This window comes from Sturnus vulgaris, chromosome 4 (assembly GCF_052056855.1).
Source record: "Sturnus vulgaris isolate bStuVul1 chromosome 4, bStuVul1.hap1, whole genome shotgun sequence".
In the NCBI taxonomy this organism is placed as follows: domain Eukaryota; kingdom Metazoa; phylum Chordata; class Aves; order Passeriformes; family Sturnidae; genus Sturnus; species Sturnus vulgaris.
In genome coordinates, this window is record NC_142246.1 from 5,493,169 (window position 1) to 5,514,191 (window position 21,023).

The 21,023-nt window shown below is 40.6% G+C and overlaps 1 protein-coding gene across 2 annotated transcripts in view; it reads right to left on the reverse strand.

The window, feature by feature from the left end:
* Nucleotides 1–1,779: 1,779 nt before the first annotated feature.
* Nucleotides 1,780–21,023, reverse strand: part of KDM3A (lysine demethylase 3A) — a 29,131-nt gene continuing 9,887 nt past the window's right edge. For both annotated transcript variants that reach the window (XM_088162987.1, XM_014876183.2), the window contains 18 exons: nt 19,940–20,091; nt 18,375–18,946; nt 16,962–17,163; nt 15,332–15,546; nt 12,565–12,717; nt 12,254–12,349; nt 11,810–11,937; nt 9,951–10,137; nt 9,327–9,496; nt 8,314–8,550; nt 7,744–7,915; nt 6,711–6,801; nt 6,028–6,158; nt 5,123–5,242; nt 4,895–5,034; nt 2,955–3,131; nt 2,739–2,873; nt 1,780–2,524 (listed from right to left, as the gene is read on the reverse strand). In XM_088162987.1, coding sequence (XP_088019113.1) covers nt 2,444–2,524; nt 2,739–2,873; nt 2,955–3,131; nt 4,895–5,034; nt 5,123–5,242; nt 6,028–6,158; nt 6,711–6,801; nt 7,744–7,915; nt 8,314–8,550; nt 9,327–9,496; nt 9,951–10,137; nt 11,810–11,937; nt 12,254–12,349; nt 12,565–12,717; nt 15,332–15,546; nt 16,962–17,163; nt 18,375–18,946; nt 19,940–20,091 — 3,159 coding nt within the window. In that variant the 3' untranslated portion in view covers nt 1,780–2,443. The remainder of the gene's footprint in view (nt 2,525–2,738; nt 2,874–2,954; nt 3,132–4,894; nt 5,035–5,122; nt 5,243–6,027; nt 6,159–6,710; nt 6,802–7,743; nt 7,916–8,313; nt 8,551–9,326; nt 9,497–9,950; nt 10,138–11,809; nt 11,938–12,253; nt 12,350–12,564; nt 12,718–15,331; nt 15,547–16,961; nt 17,164–18,374; nt 18,947–19,939; nt 20,092–21,023) is intronic.

Here is a 21,023-nt window from a genome sequence, read left to right on the forward strand (position 1 = left end):
TTGTCACCAGCAGTTGAGTTTGCATCGCTTTAACCTCTTTCACAAACAATACCCACTTCTAACACCTCCCTTTTAGTTTGTTACACTTCTCTTTAGCACATTTCGGGCCTTCACTGCATAGTTAAAGAGCAGTTTTCAGTTTGTTTCAGCTCTGTATGCTCCCATGAGAGCCTGGCTTAGCCAAGGCCTTGGCACAGTGAGGGCAGGGCAGTTGGCAGCAGTGGGAGGGGGGCCCTGACTCACCAGGCTGTTGGCAAAGCTTCCCCAAACCTCTCTGCTGCTCCAATAGCACATTGCAGGGTCAAAGGAGAGCTGTGTGTCCTCCCAAGGAAAAGCTTCAGGCAAAACGGATGTCATGGCTCACAAAAGGCTGTTTGCAAACCAAAAAAATTCAGACCCAAACCTTGTCACTGCCACAGCACCTCCTGGACAAAAGCCAGAGTTCTTCATTTTAAAATAGCCAAAGAAAGCCAAGTCTCTAAATCGTATCTCAACAGCAAGGGTAGAAAAATACACAAGGCACAAATAGCTGGATGGAGTCCAACACCTCCCATTTTCAGCCTTTGTGCTGGGGGAGCAAAGTATCCCCAGTGCTTCAGGCTATGCAATTCAAGTGTTCATCTCCACCCTAAATGCAACAAAAACAGGCAAGAGGGACAGTTTGTTCCTTGTGGTTTTAAAAATTCAGAAAGGAAAAGTGGGTGAGATCTGCAATAAAACAAGACTGAACAACAGCACAGTGGTAAGAGCTCAAAACCCAGCTTTAACAATGAGTCTTTTCAGATCTTTGTGCACACACAGGGTGTGTAAGATCAGTGTGACTCAGCTCTCTGGGAGGTACCTGTACTCCAGCTGCCCACAAATATTCCAGCTGGCACCAAGAAAAGCAATTAACCGGCTTTATGTCATCTACTTCAACTTGACAGTTCAAGGGAGAATGTTCAGGTAAGTGTTTTTAAGCATACTTGAAAAGTTCAAGCACAAAATGCCAAATTCAAGGCACCTGAAGTGACTAGAACAAGTTATTTATTGTCAAGAGGTGTCAGCAAGCAAAGGTGGAGGAAAGCTCTGCTGCATACAGTGAAGGGCTGTTGTGTAGGCAAACCTTCTGTAAGTCAACTTCACTTAACTCTTGTAAGAGAGAGACCCCTGAGCATCACTGCAGCCTCTCCCCACTCCTGAGGGAGCAATCAGAGGAAGTTTCTCTGAAGAAGAACCTTGTCATCCAAGACAGACTCAACAGTTGATGCTGCTCACAAACAGCAGGTGAAATACTACAGGGAGGGGAATGTGCAGAGTTCAATTTGTTTCATAAGCTCAGAACAGTGAACTTGGAGGTTTCAGCTCCTGCCTGGCTGTTCCCAACAGCCATCTTGCAATTTTCAGTGCTGGGAAGGAACTGAAAGGTTAATTTCCTCTCAGGGTATCTCATCAAGTGAGAGATTTTCCACTCATAACCTCTCTTCCCGTTTTAAGTTTTACAATGTTTTCAGTGTTTCTCCAAATAACCCTGAGTTCTCTGTGTACCATTTCAGACTGAAGCTGCAAAGCTCATGTGATACAGACCACAGCACTGGCAGCAGTAGTGTCAGCTAAGCTGTGCTTGGGTTAACAAAAATAACTGTGAACTAAACTGCTAAATTCTGTCCCCTATGCCTTCAAATAGTTCAAAAAACGGTATGAACCATTTATGATACAGTTTCCTTTTGCATTTCAAAGTACTGCATCAAATCAATTACATTTTAAACAGTCAATTGAAGACAGGCAAGGAACAGTATCTGAAATAGAAGAATTTTTATGTAACCATTCAGTGTTAAAAACAAGAGAATCAAACATCAGTTCAAATTAAAGAGCAGTTTCGAACAGAAGACATTTGATTAAAAGTTTCTTTTAACATTTAGAAATTTAAATACATTTACCTAAAGATGGTTAACTCCCATCTCTATGTTACTATACAATAGCTTAAAGCTACTTTTAAATGCTAGTTCTATGTTAATTTGAAATTCCAGAACTGCATTCTTAACTTTTAATGTAAATTGGCTATTAAACTGAGTGATTCCATACTTCCTCCCACCCCAAAATAAATTTTAAAAATTGAAGCTTTACAATGCCTTGAATAATATTTTTCAAACGAGTAATTTGGAATAGTTCCCAACAGTTCTATAGGAGGTATTTTGTACAGTTTGGAGAGCAACTCCGTATAAAGTTCTATTGCAACTGAGCATTCACAGTATGCCACAGTCCATACATATTACTACATATACATATCAGGTTTGTAAACATTGGAAGAATACACAGAACATAGTACCACGATCCTCTGGTACTGCTGAAAGGAAGATGAGGTAACATTCATATAATCTCAAAGTCCACAGAGGTCCTGACTGAGTAGGTAAAACAGCTGCCAACGCTTCTGTTTCATAGTGTGTGGTTAAGGCGCTCTACATCACGGTCTGCTAAGGCTGGATTCGTTAGCTCTCAGTATCCCAACTGCATCTTTAACAGCGTGGTATATGACATTCTTCACCTGCAGGAGCAAAGGAAAAGGTGCTTGGTTTTATAAGCAAACAGCAAAGATAGTTCTCTGGCTTTCCCATTTAGTTCCCCTCACCCTGTGCAGGTCAGTTCAGACACACTCATCTGCTCGACCTTCATGCAAATCACAAACTTAAGAAAACATCTGTTCTGTTTTAGTGGGGTTTTTTGTAAAGAGCCAAGAGCACTGAGCATTGGGGACTTACCTGCAATTTATCTTCATGGTTCGTATGCGTATGTGACAGATATCTAAATTCCTGAGTGAGCCAGAAGCAGTGTTTGACATGCTCTGGGGATACAAAGTCTTCTGCAACTTTAATACAACTGTACAAATTATGAACCTAGAGAAAACAAACAAGCATTAGCCACATGCTCAAAGGGCTGCCCAAGCAGTCAGGCCCTTCCATGTCCCTGGTGCTTGCCTGGTGTGGAGCTCCTGCTGGGATGAAAACTACATCTCCTAGAAACTGTACAATAGCCCAGCCTTGAACTCCATACTCCTGGTGAAGGCGTTTCCTCAGCGATCGGTCCAGGTACCAACTCTGATCATGAATGGGATCGTGATCTACAGGGTTTTCTTGGCCTTGTTCTTCTGCAACCTGGCAAAGTCACAAGACAACAGGCACTGTAATGCACCAGTCTGACTGGACAGTCAAGTTGTATCTGTGGTATTCCACAGAAATGTGTGCCCACCATGTGTTCAGATAAGAGAGTTACACAATTAAAATCTGGATCTTTACTCAGACCTTTATCAAGGGTTTCAGCATTTCTCAGGTCCCACCGGCTTCACAGACACATTGCAAATGTGGATATGGAAAATGCAAATAATCCCAACTAACAGTGGCAAGTGAAGAAACTCATTTTCACATTGGGAACCACTGTCACACATGGAATCAGTGTTTTGACACTACTAAAGCTAGAAAGGGACTGTGCAGAAGGGTGTGAAGTGTCAGGACAAGGGGCAATGGCTTTAAACTGAAGGAGAGTACGTTTAGAAGAAATTAAGAAGAAATTCTTTCCTGTGAGGGCAGTGTGGCACTGGCACAGGCTTCCCAGAGAAGCTGTGGCTGCCCCATCCTTGGAAGTGTTCCAGGCCAGGTTAGACAGGGTTCTGAGCAACCTGGGATAGGGGAAGGTGTCCCTGCCCATTGCAGGGGGTTGGAATAAGATGGTCTTGAAGCTCTGTTCCAACCCCAACCATTCTGAGATTCCCTGACCCCACAGCCTGTGACTGGAAGACACTACTCACTGTGGAATTCAGCAGGTATCTGCCTTGAGGCCACCATCAGTCAGTGTGTGCTCACTGACCCAGGGGGTACAAACCAGATTTTCAGGAGAAACAAGACTGGGAGGCACAACAAGCATTTCGGGACAGAAATCTGAATGTTGTGGGGAAAGAATTTCTGCAAGAAGTTGCTGTATAAATCCAAATTGCTGCAGCAGCCATTTACACCCACGACTGCAGCCCAAAAACTCATTTGGGAGGAGGTAAACAGCTTGGTTCTACTCCACTAAAAGCTTCTGAAAGTCCCACATCTGCCAGCAAGTGTGATAGAAGGGACTAAGGTGTGAGACAGGTGTCAAGAGTCCAAGTGCTAATGCTTATCAAACCCAGTGTGATGTTTTATCAACCTTAAGATTTGTTCTTTGTTAATATTAAGTAAGTCTGTTGCAGCTCTCCCAGCTTCCACCAAGAACACCATAAGCATGATCAGGCCAATAATTTTTCAGATCACCCCATTTATCCTTTTAAATATCAGCACACTGGCTCCTTCCACTTTTAGAGCACCAAAGAAATGTCACAATTAAGGCCACAAATAACTCTGGACCACCTGAGGTAAATGTAAACACTGAAACAAGCCCTTTTGGATATGGTAGCACATCTCTACTAAACCCTTAACTTCCATGAAAACCTGACACAAAATACCTCACGCTTTTCCCTTAATTCAGACCTAATCAAGGTATAGAGGAAAAAGAGGTAAGAGAGAACAGTGAAAAGCATTATGTACCATGTATTGCTCTGACATTTCTCAAAAACATCTCATATTCTTCTAAAAATTATCTAAGTAAACTGCTTTTCCTTAAATCGAAACCAGCTATTTTGTTGTTCACTATGTAACATTACTCATCCATGAGAAGAGTGGGCAGAAGGAATATCTACATACAAGGTAACTTCAAGCTTCAACTCTCTACCCTTTTCAGGCCCTACAAGACTCATGGCACAGGAGAAGTTTTGTCTTGGACACAACTCAAGTTATTTGTTCCCACAGTAACTGGGACATGAAGGAGGAGAAAAACCCAAAAGATAGAGACTTACAAACCTACACAGCCAGAAGATGAGATGTTAAGATTAACAGCTTACCTTCTTAAGGAACTCCCGGATTTTCTCTGTATCCTTGGCAGCATAAATGTGCCACAGAGCTCCAGGCTTTTCTCTGCTTTCAGTAAAACGCTTAATTGTCAGTTCATCAGAGTCACCATCCTGAATGGTCTTAAGTACTTCTGTGGAGAGTTAACACGAGCAGTTACAGTAAAGGACCTTCCCTCTGGCCACAGAAATATCCCACACATACCACACTAAGACTTTTACCTTCTTCTTGATCAGCCTGGCCTTTGGGGATCCCCACATAAACCATGACATTGGCTGCATCAGACACATCCAAGTGGAGGTTTGTTGTGCCATATTTTCTGTCCTCTGGTGTTATTAAGCCTGGGGGAGGAATCAAAGTGGTGGAAAAGGAGAAGCAGATCCATTAGTAGCACAAAGTGTACACCACTCTCAGCATCACTTTCTGAAAAGATTAGAGTGCTTTTACTTCAACTAACAAATGCTTCCAGAGCAGCAATGTGCTTTCTATCCAGGACCTTGCTCCACCTTGTGGCTTCCCAAGTCATGTGCTGACAGGCTGATATATAAATTATACAGGCTAGATAGATTGTTCTGTACAAGTCATGTTTAAGGGTTTCTACAGCAGTTGAGGATAAAGCATTTTGAGAAACAGTCTCTTTTACTCTAAACAGCAGCTGATACAGGATTTACTATCCACAATCTCTCTATGGGCCATGATGCTGCTCCATTTTAAATGTCTTCTGAGTGACAGCAGATGAACCAGACATGGGAAAAAAAAAACTGTTCAAGGAGAGATTAAAAGCTGGATGATACAGCTCAAAAAGGAGAAAAACAAAAGCAATAGAGCCAGAAGCAGCAAACAACAAATACATGCTGCCAGCTACATGCAACAGAGGCTGTGGAGCAAGTTGATTGGAAGACTGGGAATAACTACTATTGGCTTGAAAACACCTGGACAAAAAGATGTTTAATAAAATAAATCATATCATGCTCTGGACATCATTGATACCTATAGGTGAGCCCAACTCAGGTTTTCTGATCCATAGGATTAATCAAATTGTCTACAACAGCAAGGATTCACATAATCTACAATAATTTCAATACAAACATGTGAATGTGACCTTTAAGAGTGAAAAATTCCTTACCATAGGCATTGTACATCTTGGGGCCCAAATCTGGTCGCACAAAATAGTTGGGAAGTCGAGAGGCAAGGTTGAGTTTGCCACCTCTCCTGGTATATTCTGGCAATGGGATATTTTTCATCAGATCATCAAACCTAAGGTAATGCAGCAAAATTTAACATTAGGTACTGATAAAACAAAAACCAGACTGAAACAGACTGCCACAAAAGCTCTCTCTAGTCAAGGAAGACTCTTTTCCCTCCGGGGGTTTTGCTGGACACCATGAAAAGGAACAAAATAAATAAGGCACAGAAATACAGCAAATAAATTTAACTGCTCTGGAGTAAAGCTATTTTGTTGTGTAATCATCTCAAGGAATATCAAACAGCCCAAGTCCAAATATTTAAAAAATATTTGGCTAAAAAGCAAGCTTCAACTGAACTTCAGATTTAAAAGTGATCCAGGCTTTTAGGAGCAGTTTTAGGTGCTCACTTTACTTAGCAACAAATGCCATCAACCACATAAAAATTTATCATGAAACTTGTGCAGGATTTCCCCTTATGTCAGGCATTTGTGAGAAACAGAACTGTTCACATGAGCACCAACTGCTGCTCAAAGCTGAGGCAGGTATCACATGAGAATGTTCCTACAGTCCATTATTTTGGGGGTGTACCACAAACAGTGAACATTTCTCTGGAAATTCATACCGGGAAGGCATCATATCTCTGAAGTCTTCTCCTGGAGGCCAGTCCTTAAGCTTCAACACCATTGGTTCTCCCTCTTCTGTTCTCAGGCGACCTAATTTAAAATATTAACAAGTTTAAGTTTTTAATAGTTGTACAACTCAGAATACAAATAATTAGGATAAAGAAACCCTTATTTCAGGTTTACAATCATGCTTATTCCACAACTTTTCATGTACAACTAAGACATACAAGTTCCTCTGACACCAGAGTAGGCTATTACTCATGACAAACGTGTTACAACAGATGTCAGACAGACAAGCAGCCTTTACTGCTTCCCTGCCCAAGCACTTCCTACAATCTAACTCAGAAACTGGTTTGTGTTTGAGGCCAAAAGTAGCTGATGAAGCCAAACGTCTTCAAAGATAAAGTAACAGAAAAGAAAGGTGTGAGTCTTCCACCTCCCACTCTTCTTGCCCTAAGTATGAAACTCCCTAAGCTTACAAGTGATTTTTAACAGTAAAGATCCTTAGATAAGGATGTGTAACAAACAGATAAAGTAGAACTCCAGATGCAATGGCAAGTGCTAATTCTCCTGGAAAACCTCAAGCTCACCTCCTCTAAATCTATTTTTACACAAAATAACTTCAGTTCCTCAGGACTAAGAAGTACCTTCAAGTTAAAACAGCAGAACCCGTTTAACCTGTGAGCACCACCCTTACATGTGCTCTTCTGTTTCACTCAACTGGGAAAAAGGAAAGTAGGCAGATGAACCTATTTGCTAGGAAGATTTTAAATTTCCTCAGAATGTTTCCCCAAAAGACTAAAGGCAGCCAAATATACTCCTGAAGGAGAGTACTTCGTGGGAATGACAGTTTTTATCCAGTCCACAATCCTACGAGCATAAATATCTGCAATGAACCCTCACCAAACTGCCCAAGATAAGGAAAAATCTTTGAACATCTTGCATAGTGCTTATGGATCACAAATCTGTGCTAGGGCCAAATTATTGCTGCTGAGTGTTTTACCTACTAGAACAAAGTCTCACAGTACTTACTTGAAATATCTTCAAAACCATCCCAGAAATCCCCTACAGTAGCTCCAGTGATTATTTCATTGGTCCTGCAGTTAACCAGATCTACTTCTTGTTGGCCAAATTCCTTCCTAAAGGACTCTGGTCTCCAGAGGTCTGCATTTAACTTGTGATGCACTCCTGACACCATTACAGGCTAGAAAGCAAAAGAATATAGATTTTGAAGAATTATTCAACACCAAAAATTCTAACTACAATAGGGTAACACATAAAATACACTGAGCATCTGAATGCAGGCATTTTGCAAACTAAATGCTCAGTACACACTACCAGAATTCTGCCTTACCATGCATCTGAGCATTCTCTGTTTCAAACTGAGGCAGCTTTTTATATAGAGCCATAATTTCAGCTCTGTATTTAGAAACAGATCTAAACAGTAAAACAGATCCTTAGATAAGGATGTGTAACAGTGCTCATGTCACACATTTGATGAAGGTTTAACATTGCTTATCACTACAGCGGTTGTAGCTGTGCTTCAATTAAAAGGACAAAGTACATGAATTGCAAATGGAAAAAGCAGGAAAATGAAAATACCTGTCCCTGCTTCCAGCACTCCCTGAAGACATTCCAATTGCTTTCATTGTTGGGATCCTGAAGACACAGCAGGCGGTTATCACATAACCAGTAGTGGGGCGTGTCAAAGCCCATTATCGTGGGCTTTATGGTCAGTCCTTGAGGTTTCTTAGGCAAGTCTGTAATGGCTCTGTTTTGCACCAGGGAAGCAAAAATGTCATCAAGGATTTTGGGTGTACTCTTCAATCCATTGTCTGTCTGATAAAACACAAGAAAGAACAAAAACAAAAAATTAGTGCTCTTTTCTGTTGCCTTATCATGCAAGCTTTAAAGAAAGTATTTGTCACTTCAAAATTTTTTGAGATCCAATTATGCAGAGAAATAAACAACTGCAGAACTTTGCTGTCCAAAAATGCACCATCATTAAATGCAAGAGCCATTTCTTATATTTTGTCTACAGAATTCTGGCACAACAATTTCTGCTCTGATTTGCATTTCAGCAACACTGCAGAAACCCAGAGTATGCAGCAGGGAACAGGACTTGCTTTATATCAAAGAGCAGAAATTCAGTTTTAGCAAAGAACTCTCAAGGCCAGTATTTTTCCCCACCACTTGGAAGTCTCATCTGTAAGATCAGACAAAGTCTGGAAACATCTGAAGTGAACGAGTCTGCAAATGAGGTATGGGTAAGACACCACAGAAGGTTCTTCCCTCCATCTGCAAGTTCATTGGTGCTTCTTTTTTGAGTCTAAAAGACATCCCAGCCAATGCAGCTGCCAGACTCCAGCCTAAGAAAGTTAATCTGCTTTATCCCTTAGTTCCCAGTTCCTCACCATGACTTGCTGGTAGTACCACTAAGCTACCACTAACTGAGCACTGAAACACAGACACTGAATTAGTCCTTTTCCCCAAATGAAGACAATTTTACTTACTGTGACAAGAAAGTAAACTGCCTGTGGCAGTTGTTCACATGTTTAGAAAATAATCTAAACCTGGGATCAACTCAAACCTGTAGGACAGAATTTTTGCTGTACCTTTGCTGCAGAAGAGTTCAGCAGGTTCCGCAAGAAGCCTGTGTTGTTGTTGCTCACAGGGGTTAATATTGCACTGTTGAATGTCTGCAGGGCTGCAGCTGGCTTGGCTAAGCTAGGGAGTGTCTGGAGAGGTTTATTTTCATTCTTTGAAATTGGTATGAGAAGTTTCTCTGAAATGAAGAAAGGAAAACTGTGAGAATACTTTGAAATTTTTTTTCAAGACAATATCCTTCTACATGCATACATATAAATCTCCTCCCAATACATGCAGATAAAATATCTTTCACTTAATTTTCCTCAAATCAAAGTTTTTAAAATCCCACATCCTAAAAAAAGGCAAAAAACTAAAACTTCCAAAACAGTAAGAACAAAAAGTATCCTCAAACTGATTTTTCATGAATATTTGCATCAATGGCATATTAATCCAGTTTTTGAAACAGAATATGCTAACTCTGCCAGGCTTTACTCCAAGCCATTGCCATGGCCACTTCTGCAGCACAAGCACTGAATGCTCATCCCAGCAGGCAGATGACCTCACTCAGCACAAAGACATTGCTGGGTCTGACCTATATTCTTCTGACAAACAGCCACAAAGGGTTTACTCTTCACTGGCTCTGCACATACCTTTATTTTCTTTATTCACGTTTCCACTTGTTAGGTTTGAAAACCAATTTAATGAAGGAGAAGTATTTACAGAAGCAGCTTGTTTGCTTCCAAGTGCTGACTTTAAAGGAGGATCGTGTGTAGTGACTTGTGGGCTCAGGACGAAGCTGTTGTGTTGAAGGCCAGGCCTGTCCCCAGATGCCAAGTGCTGAAAAGCAAAGCAATAACTTGTTTAGACACAAAAACACTCTACACAAAGGGAATACAAGCAATAACACGTCCAAACTCATCCTTCAAAAAGTTAAATGGTTTGGCGCTTCAAAACGTGATCTCCACAAGAGGTCAGCACTGCAGCTCAGCATCAGGAGATGACAGTTCAGCAGGATTTGGGATCTCCTGACTTTAGGAGCAGTCAGAGTCCATCACCCCTCAAGAAAAGCACAGAAAGCCAAGTTTCCCAGGTGCATTTTTTGGGATTGCTTTGGGAATCAATTGCAGTTTTAACAGCAGTTCTCACATTTCTAGTCATAGCTGATGCTCAAGCCAGGGCTAAGCTGGAGCTCCAGTTCAGAGGACTAAAACAGATAAGGAACATTGCTAAATTTTTCTCTTAAGGTGGCAGCAAAAGTGCACTCACCTGCCAGGTGTGACATACACCTGCCTGGCCAGCACAATCCAAGCACAGGATTGTCCATCTCCTTTGCAGCTGATTTATCTGCTCGTTTGGAGGTTCAAGGAACAGACTAACAGGAATCACAACTTTGCCCTGGAATTCCTGTGTGACTGGTGACATTTCCTCTCTCTGCTCAATTTTCAGCCAAGAAATTATTCTGCTCTTTTGTCTGACTATCATTACATTCTCTATTTCATCTCTCACTGACTGCTGATGCTTGGCAAGTATTCTAAACATGACATAATACAAAATGCTTCAACCTTTAAGGAGCTTATCCTCACACAACCAGGGCAGTAACTAATTCTATAAAGATGTGTAGATAAATTTAATGCAGCTCTCTGTCCAGAATCACAGGAAATCTTGATTCAGAGACTGAAGCCAGGTCAGTTGGATGCTAACTTTTGATTCACATAACTATCTTCCACATTTTTAACAACTGAAATATTTTTTGTCTCTTCTGTTCGTTACTTACACCAAAATTAAGTCCAACGTGCTTCTTACACTTAAGATAACTTTTCTTTTCAAAATAAGGCTATGAATAAGCATCTAATCCAACAAAATTAAAATAACTTTATTCACCCTATTTCTTACAAGATACTTCTAAACCAAGCTATCAATTTTTGCTGATTTCAAAAGCTAAAAAATACTACAGCCATTCACAAATATACATATCTTGTGAGGTTTCCTTTATTGTTTTTAGTATACAGAAAAGCAAATCTACCAGACTGACTGATTTCTCTGGCATTCTCCACACTCCCTTAAGTCTCAATTTTTTTTCATGTTTAGTTCTTTCATGAATCCCAGTATTCTTCCATCTTACTTTTTAAGATGCTGCATGTATTATATCTCCAGGACTCATGGAACAGCCTACACTTCACAACCATTCCTTCTCATCTGTTCTTCATATTCTTCTTTGAAGGGATCTCTCAATCTAATCCCATTTTAGTTCTAAAAATCCTCACTGAGCGTTTTTCAAAGCCAGGTCAACTACTGAGGCCTTAGTGTCAAAGGGAAACAATGAGATTTTCCCCAAAACTCGAAGAGCTGAACCAGAAAGATGAGCAGTGATTACAAATTGTCCCTATGTGGTGGGGTTATCACAGAGGTCAGGGCTGGCAACCTACAAAGTCAAATTAGCAGTGGCTTCAAGAACATGCAATAGAGTGATACAAACTTGACTGCACAGACATAGAGGCAGTAACAATACCTGTTTTGAATCCTCCTTTAGAGCTGGTTTTGATAGTGCTTTGAACTGTTTATTTGCACAAGGACAATTTGCCTTTATTCCCCATTTGGTTCTTACGGAGTGAACAATGTCACCAACATCATAGAGAGCTGAGGGAAAAGAACCATCAGTGAGCTCACATGTAATCACAACAACCAGCAGTCACTAAGACTTTTTAAGAAATTGTGCAGACAATATGGGGATACTATTCATCATTAAACAAGAAGTTCTGCTACTTCTTTGTAAAGGTCAAAGATAATAAAATAGTATTAAACACACATGCTATTCCTGTCTTTGAATAACAAATTTTAAGCTTTTACTAACTTTACTACTAAAATCAAACCTCACTCAGTACAGTATCAACAACACACAAAAGAAAGCAAAATCCTACAGCACATCTTTATGCTAATCAAATATTTCCAATACCTTTTCCAGGAATTATTTGTGTAGGCATTAGATTCTCTGGTTCATGTGCCTGCCCCTTCACACATTTAAACCAGGAGAAAGTATCCGAGTCATCATCTGTAAAACAAAATCATTACTTTTTTTGTTACTGCTCTGGAAAGCCGTATCTTTTACTATAATTGATATATCCAACCACAGATCTACAACATGTCCTGTTGGTTGGGAAGGTTCTTTTTGGTGTTGGAAGTGAATGACAACTTTAAACAAGTTGAATAGGGAGATTTTATTTCCCCTCTTCCCCCATTGTTTCAGGCAGCAATAAGCACTCCCACCTTCATGTGAGCTTTTTTTCCTCATCCTGTAGCAATCCACACACACTCCAAAGCCACACTTGGAGCAGACCCAGTGCAGGTTGAAGATGGTGGTGTCACAGACGTCACACATCTCACGAACCCCACGGACCGCGCGCTTCCAGGCCACCTGTCCTGTGGGTAGCAAGGGACAGTCCGAGTGTTAGTGCAAACAAACTCCGAATTTGCACGTTAACTACAGCCACTTAAAATACAGACACATGACTCAGACTTGGTTTTGTACTGGAACTCTAAAAAACGCTTTTGCTGTTACACAACAGTCCAAGCAATTGAAGCCAGTTTGCTTCCTCCTGTGCAGCACCAACCACTTATTCCTGACATGTGTTTGCCCAAGTGAACATGCACACTGCTGACATTCTCCTAAGTGGAAATACCACAGCTATTCCAGGAAGTAAATTCAGGTACTGTTGGCAAGCTAAGCTTAAAGTGTACTTTGCCACAACCAGCTTGTCCTTGTTCTCTATTTAGCAGCATGGTGGACAAGTAGCTGTCTTCCTTTTGGGAAGTTTTATGGGTTTGTGTTTATCTGACGTTCTCAGAATGGTGAATTTTCTTCTCTGAAGTGCTAACTGCTGCTTCAGTGGTTCAGGTTTCCTATGTACTCACTATATTCCCTTTTCCTCATCCCAAGCCACTTCTTCAGTTCACTCAAAACATCCCAAACACTTGCAGCATCTTGCAAAAAATTACAAGCCCTTCCAGGGCTGTATTGTTTTTCTGTGAATCTGTGATGATGCAAGAATTATTTTAGCCTGATCTCCATTTCCTTATGTTGTGAGCTAGAAAAGCTAAACTAGACAAAAAGCACCTGCCTCCTCCTACCACCTTCCACACTTGTAACTTCCCTGAAACTCCTGCCCACAATGTTTCTTAATTTTAAAAGCAGGTTTTGAGAGACCATGTCCTAAATGCATGCTAAGAAAACCATACCAGGATCCAAGACACCTGTTGCTCTTCTTCTGAATAATGGCCATTGACTATGTATGGAACAACACTGGAATAGCTCAGCACAATTTGTTCCTAAGTAGGAGGTAAAAATTGTTTGACTACTTGCTTCAGAATTCTTCCCAAGAGACACAAGGTCTAAATATCACCAGCTCCATTCTTCTCTGCTTTTTAAAAACATGCACTATAATTTTCTAGGTCAACGCTCCAATTTCCCCCAAACAGGATGAAGGTTTTTTCTTACCTTTTGAATGCCACTTCCTGTATTTTCTCAATCTTCTCCCTTTCTACTCTTCCTATTTTCTTTGCTCCTCTCCATAGTTTGATCCCATCTCCTTTTGTCACTTGGTGGCCACCGAACAATGTGACCTAATAATCTGTTCTTTCTACACTGGTCAATCCTTTACTTCACAGGTATATATAGTTAAATTTACCATAACTTCTAGTCATAGTGGTAGAAGAATCTCTTTTTCCTGTGCTGACTGAATAACTCTCCCACCAAACTGTTCAAAGAACACCACATATTCAGACTGTAAATTACTTTCCTGCCCAGGGCATTCAAAATAACCTCCATATTAATGAAAGTGAGTTCCCTTACTCTCACCAGTCAGGGCAATAAAACCCAGATGAAATAATGAGATTTTATTCCTTTCAGTTCCAGAACTCACACGTTTGTGTTTTTTAAGCAGAGGATGTTTCTGGCAGCTATGCCAACAGATGCATCCTCTGCTATTAATAAACACCACAGCTCCCCTTTGTTTCATGAACTCACCTAAAGCTTTACCCTCCCAAAAGTGTTTCTGTATTCCAGTCTATACATCTCACTCTGGCTACTGATAATTTGGTTCCACAGGCCTGAACACGTTGCAGGTCAAGAGAAGAGCAAAGCTTGCATATTCCAAGGTAGCCCAAGGTATCTCATAGTGAGTATTTCTGGATTATCTCAAGTCTTCCCCCCATTTCTGAAGGGCATTCAAGCTTGTTCAGCTTTTCTTCCAGAACAGTGGAATGACTGCCAAACATAGGATCTTTGCCACTGTCTGCTCTGTTTGTGGAGTGTTGACATTAGATAATCTCCTAAACTGTGCTGTACCCCGGTCATGCACTTAAAATCCAGAAAACAAATACGGTTTTAGGAGTCATCCTACTCCAAGAAGTGATTATGCAAGGTTGCAGACTTCCCCATTTGCTACAGAAATATTTTTATGTGGCCAAACCCGTGTTTGGGGGTGGTAATTTGCCCTGCTACACTGCCCAGTCAGTTACCCCAACACCAGCACCTCTCTGATCTATGCCCAGTAGGGCTGCACATAATCACTTCCAAAAGTGCTACTGGAAACTTGCAGGCAGAGGAAAATATCTTTTACTGACAGACAGCATTAGGTCCATGATGCAGTTACAATAAAACAGGACCAAAGCAATCTAACAGAACCTGTGTAAAGTAAAATCTTTACTTCATTTTCATGCCAAGAATATATTTCGTTGTCAGTTACCTGGTTGACTTATTTTATACTTTGTAACAGGAAAAGTAATTTGATAAATTGAGAAACAACATCTGACAAAGAAGGGTGGAGTTACCCTTCCCTTTTCCCCTGCCTGTGAGGAGCAAAGAGCTGTTGACACTAGCTCAGTGGCTCTTAACCACTCCCTCTCTGAGAAGGGAGAGAGACACTCAAGTGTCACACAGTATTTCCAAATAAACACAATTAATTTTCACACAGAAGCTTAAAGCTCCACATAAAGCTGTGAAAACACAAATCATTTCAATACAAGTTTATCTTACTGTGTGGTTCAATCGTTGACATGACTTCCTTTTCAGAGATCACCAGCTGGCAGAAGTGGTCTCCAATGTTGGCAAGGATGTACTTTGCTGTGTCCAGATCCAGACCCACAACATTTTTGGATAAAGGTAGCCACAGACTAATAGCCTCAGGATCATACTTATTTGGAGTTAAGAAACCTTCCTCACGCAGTATTCCATGTTTATTAAACTGCAGCCTGATGGAAAAGGGAGGAAAGGAGAAAAAGTCCACATCACCTCAAATGCTGCACTGGTTTAAATTCATTCCAGTCAGTCAATGCTTGAGTTACAGATGTGTGTATTGTATGCCAATGAATTTACTCAAAGGTTACAACAGACATGAGTAAACATACTGGTCAGTGGCATTAAGCATGTTCAATGCACTGCTTGTTTTGAAGAAAAAAAACCTGAAAACATCCAGGGTTTTAGTTAGGAAATCTACCTTACAACAAGTGATTCTTTATTCACACAAAACCAAATCAGGTTCACGATTTTTAAAATGTACTGGCATTAAGGCAACATCTAGAGATGGCAACAGCAATAATTTTATCTAGGACTACATACAACTCTGAAGAGAAGTTAGACTGCCTTAAATATACAATATATTTCAGTAACAATTCAAAGCAGCCGTCAAAAAGCATCAAGCAAAATTTGAGTAAGATATATTCTTGATTATGAGTAGGCGGAAAGAATGATATCTGTAATGTTAGTAGTGCTTTGAATGGAAAACATGAGTTCTGCTCAGGAACCTTTTTACTAAATGCTGTAGAGGATAGGTGACTTCTGATGACAGCGTGTGCTCACTGTAGTATTAAGTGTGCCATGAGAACATGTGCTGGCAGCTGCTGTCATCAGACAAATGCCATCTCCAGATTTGGCAGATTTTACATTCAATAAAAAGGGATAGTTCCATCAGTTTAAAGTCTAAACCAAAGGATTCCTCTGATGAATTTGACTTGCACTGCAAGTCTGGATTGTTACCTGAGAGGATGAATTAGCATACTATGTTGTTACTTTGGTCTCCCACATCAGAAGATTTACTATAGTAAAATCTCTAATCTGAGGATAAATAACAGATTAGTAGCACATCTGTACTTTTTTTAATGTTTAGCAACAAATTTGAATTCTAGTGGGTGCATAGTTTCCATGCCAAGCTTAAATGTCTCCAGCTTTCTGAAAGCCCATAGCCACTTACTGCAACTCTTCCACAGCTGTGGGTTCACGGTTAACATTTCACGTGTCCAGCCACTAAACTCTGGGAAACCTGCATGCAATCTACCCTCTCATTAGTATCTCCAATTCTATTGAGCTGTAGCACTCAAACTAAACTCATGTTATCCGACTGGCACTCAGCCCAGAACAGCAAAATAAAGAGCTCTAAGTCTTGCCAAAATATTTTCTGCTCAAATGATGCAGTTGTATCATTTCTGAGGGCTAAAAAACTATAGGCAGCCACTCATTAGTTGAGTATACTGGTCTTGTAACTACACACCAGCATTAAACAGAGACTGAAACAGAGACCTACATGAGACCATTCTGGCCAAATAACTGCGGGTTTTTTTCACCTTTCACGTTGAAGGAACTCCAAGGTGTTTATCTAGATTGTTCTTACCTTCTGAAGTGGAAGAAGCGGCAGAAGACAGTGGAGTCCTTCTGCTCCTTGTTCTTGCGGTAGCTGTCCAGGCGGCACTCCCTGCACTTGTGCAGGTGAGGGGCGATGTTATTGCAGGAGCCATCCTGCACAAATGCCTCTCCACTCTGCTGCAGCTTCTTCACTTTAGCAGCATCAGATAAAATGGACTTGCGAACATTTACTGCAGGGAAGAACAGCCAGCATTAGAAAAGCCTCCGTTTTTCACAGGGAAGCACCAGCAAACGTATTTTAGTGAAAGATCTACATCAACTTTTCCTGTAAGTTTCACATTACATTGAAACAAAGTTATGCTAAAAATATTTGCAGTTGGCAGAAACCTCTCCTCCAGTCAGCAGGAACTGTCTCAAGCTGCAGTTCCAGTGGAGTCACACAGTCTGTGGACCCGAGTTTAAGAGCTCCTTTCACTTTTACACAGAGGAGCATTTTGAAAGAACAACTGCTTTTATAGGAACTTCCTCAGCCAGAGTTGGAGCCCTGAGCAGATTAGGGCTTGCAGCAACCATATTGCACAAGAAATGGGGACAGAGTACAACCTGGCCATTTCTCAGTCCTGTTTTCCCCCTCCATGATGCAACAGCTTTCAGCATCTTACTGTAACAGATGCCAAACATTTCCCTTCCTCCTACACTGCCAGTGAGGCCTTGCAGGGGACACAAAAGTGACTGCTTGGCTGGCTGTGTATCCATGCTAATTATGGAATAGCACATGGTAATCCAAGACCAAGCAACAGGAGATGGGGGGGGAGGGAAAAAAAAAAAAAAAAAAAAAAAAAGGTGGATATGTAGGGGGATTGCCAGAATCCTGAACAATCAGCAACACCATCTGATGCACAGCAGGACACATGACACTGGGAGTCCAGCTCCTTAAACAATCACAGCCTTTCCCTTCCTATCCCATGTGAAAACCCGAAGGGCTCACCAAACAGAAGAGAGGAACAAGGTGAGCGGTTTTGGGGTTGAGTGGGTTTTGATTTTCGGTGGTGGTGGGTGGGTTTCTGTCTGTTTTGTTTTCATGAGAGTTTTTAAATGAAAGCCCCTCTTGAACACAGCTTTGTTGAGGACAATTTCTATCCCTCATCATGTTTGTAAAATTTAAGACCGTTTTTGTAACCTCTTTTGCCATTCTGTTCTCGCATTTATTTTTTAACTACTTTTTTCTAAAAATTAATAATTAGTCCTTTTCCTTTATCAGGAAAGGGTGTTTCTCCAGTCTAATGCATTCCCATCACAAAAGAACATACAAATGACTCAAACTCCTGATTTACACAATTTAAATTACTAATTTTGCATATGCGACAAATTACCTACTTTTAAGCAGTTAGACAGAAACTACAAGAACATTCAAATGACAGGAAATTTCATAAACACTCACTATTATCCTGGACCTTGGCACTTCCAGTCCAAAAGCTTTCACTTTCAGTTTTGTCACAAAGAATCTCATTTGAATTTCTTCTAATAAAGAACTCCATGTCCGCAAGTTCATCAATCTTGTTTCCTTTGTGGCTGCTGTGGCTGTTGCAGCTGCTTTGTGATTTAACTCCACACTCATTGAAGGACAGAAGATGAGCATCTGAGGTTGAGGGTCTGCAATCTAAAGTTCGCTGCAGTTCAACAGTGCCACTGCCTCTGGGTATTGCTATGGAAGGGTTGGGATGCTGCAACTGTTTTATGGAAATGCATTCCTTGGGAAAGTTTGCTGTGGCCTTCATAAAAGGTTCATTAGTATTCTTCATGTTGGTTCCCTTTTCATTAGCTGAATCAGCCAAAGCTGAAGATCTTGAGGTTTTCAAAGAGGTATATTTACCATTTTGATCACTAGGATTTTGTGTTTGTTCTTTAGACATAAACCCCACTTTAGGAAAAGCTGTCAGATCTTCTGTCAGTGGTTTAACTCCAGTATTAAGACAGGAAGGATGAGTTTCTGGTAAGCTTCGTCTACATGTGCTGAAACACAACATGGAATAATTAGGAAAAAAAACCACAAACATGTCAAACAAATCAGAGCATCAGTTGCTCAATCTAGCCACACTTAAAGCTTGAAAGAAGAAATTAGGTTATTTAATTAAGTGCTTTGAGTTCTGATGTATGAGTATTTTACATTTTGTGTGAGGCTAAATAGGTTTGTGTTTTTCAGGTGTTTTATCTGGGTTTGATTATTTTTTAAGAGTTAGAACAATAAAGCTCTACACCCATGTAGGCAAACACGAATTTGGTTATTGGTGCTACTCCACTACCTCCTCTCACAATTAAATAGTTGCTTTCTCATTTTCTCCATGCAACTGTGTAATAACCACATGCATTTCATTTGCATGTCTGTGGCAAGAATCTCAAGGAACTTCTGACTGGCAGCACAGGTCAATATGCTATAAAACCTCCCTCACAAAAAAACCTTTTAAAAAATCATATTTTCCACATTCAGCATGTGAGACAGACAACTAGCAGAAAAACTCCTATTAGCACATGCAATTTGGGTTTTTTGTCACACTATTTCTACCATTACGTTTGTTACCTGCAGCTCTATCACAAAATAGAAGCTCTAGGACACTGGTGTACAACAGAAATATAACTGAGGACCTGTAGTTGATCTGCAAGAAAGCAGACACCTGCCTGAACATGTTGTGGTTTTCTTAGGGGCAGGGAAGGAATGCATTTGACAAAGCAGGCACCACACCTGTGTATCCATTTACAGATGGGTACAATGAAGCAGTGACACTAGCCTAATGACACTAGGGACATTGAAGGGCCACTTCCTTAAAGATAAATAAGAGCATGGCATCAGGAAGTAAGTTACATATGCAGGGCAAGAAAGTCTAGCACTTTTCTATGCTGGTATTACAGAAGAATAGTTACTACAGCCCTTAAAATGACCTCAGTGCTAAGAATCAGAATTGTTTTTGGAGTAAAGAAGTCTGAGCAAGCATAAAACTGCTTCCTTACCCCTGAGGAGTTTCTGCACCAAGGTTGGGTGGTGAGTTGGCTGGCAGGGGCAGGCCTGGGTGCCTTTGGTCTTTATTTGCAGGAGTACATCCCAGCAGTGCTTCACCCAGGACAGTTGGTACTGACTGCACGTGTCCCTGACTGGGAGAAACCTGCAAGGGAGATTTTAACAATTAGGAAAATTCAAGATAAACTACGGCTTTGCAGAGTTCAGCCTGAAAGGAAAAATATATTAATACTCTTTCTACCATGTTTAATAAAGCCAATTAAAGAGCCACTCAGTTCAGGAGGTGGAAAGACTTTAAAATCTCCTTTTAAACCTTATAGGTTCCATGAAAGAGTGATCACGTTAATTCATTACCCCCCCCCAAGTTAACAACAAACTTTTTGGGGGAAGTGCATTAAGTAAGTGGAAAGGAAGACAAATCTCTGCTCTTTGTAATTGCCAGTGCAACGGTGTCTCTAAAGTAATTGCAGTAACTGGCAGGCAGAAACAGATTTCTGAGATCAGCTGAAAATCCCAGAGAAAAATCAAAACTGTGAAGTCTGACAGCATTACCAAAGATCTAACGTGAACTTTCTTGTAGCAAGAAAATCTTTGCACCAGAATTCTAGAAAGTGTTAAGTAAAGAAATCCTACATTGATTAAATCACTATCCTAAGAAATTTGTAATTCATTTAGGAATATAATAGGCCTACCAAATTAGCAAGTGTCTTTAGAACAGTAGCTTTTCTGTGGGGGTCCTTCCCCAGCTCCAACATCCAAATTTTACTCCCACATGCTCTACTACTTACTGCTGGGAAGTTACATTATAGGCTTGCTAGCATCAGCTCCAAAATATTTCCTATTTGCTTTGGTATTACACAGCTGTCAGGCACCAAGTCAAGCTCTCAGAAAAATGCTGCAGATAATTAACTCCACACAAGAAGTCGGTACTATCACATACTTATTAACAAAAAATATGGCTTCAGCTAATCACTCCCACATACTCACATCCTTCAAAATCAGAGTAGCAAACAGTTTCTGGTTTCCTTACTAGAAAACACACTCACTGTAACCACTTTGAAAAAATGGTTGCAGGGC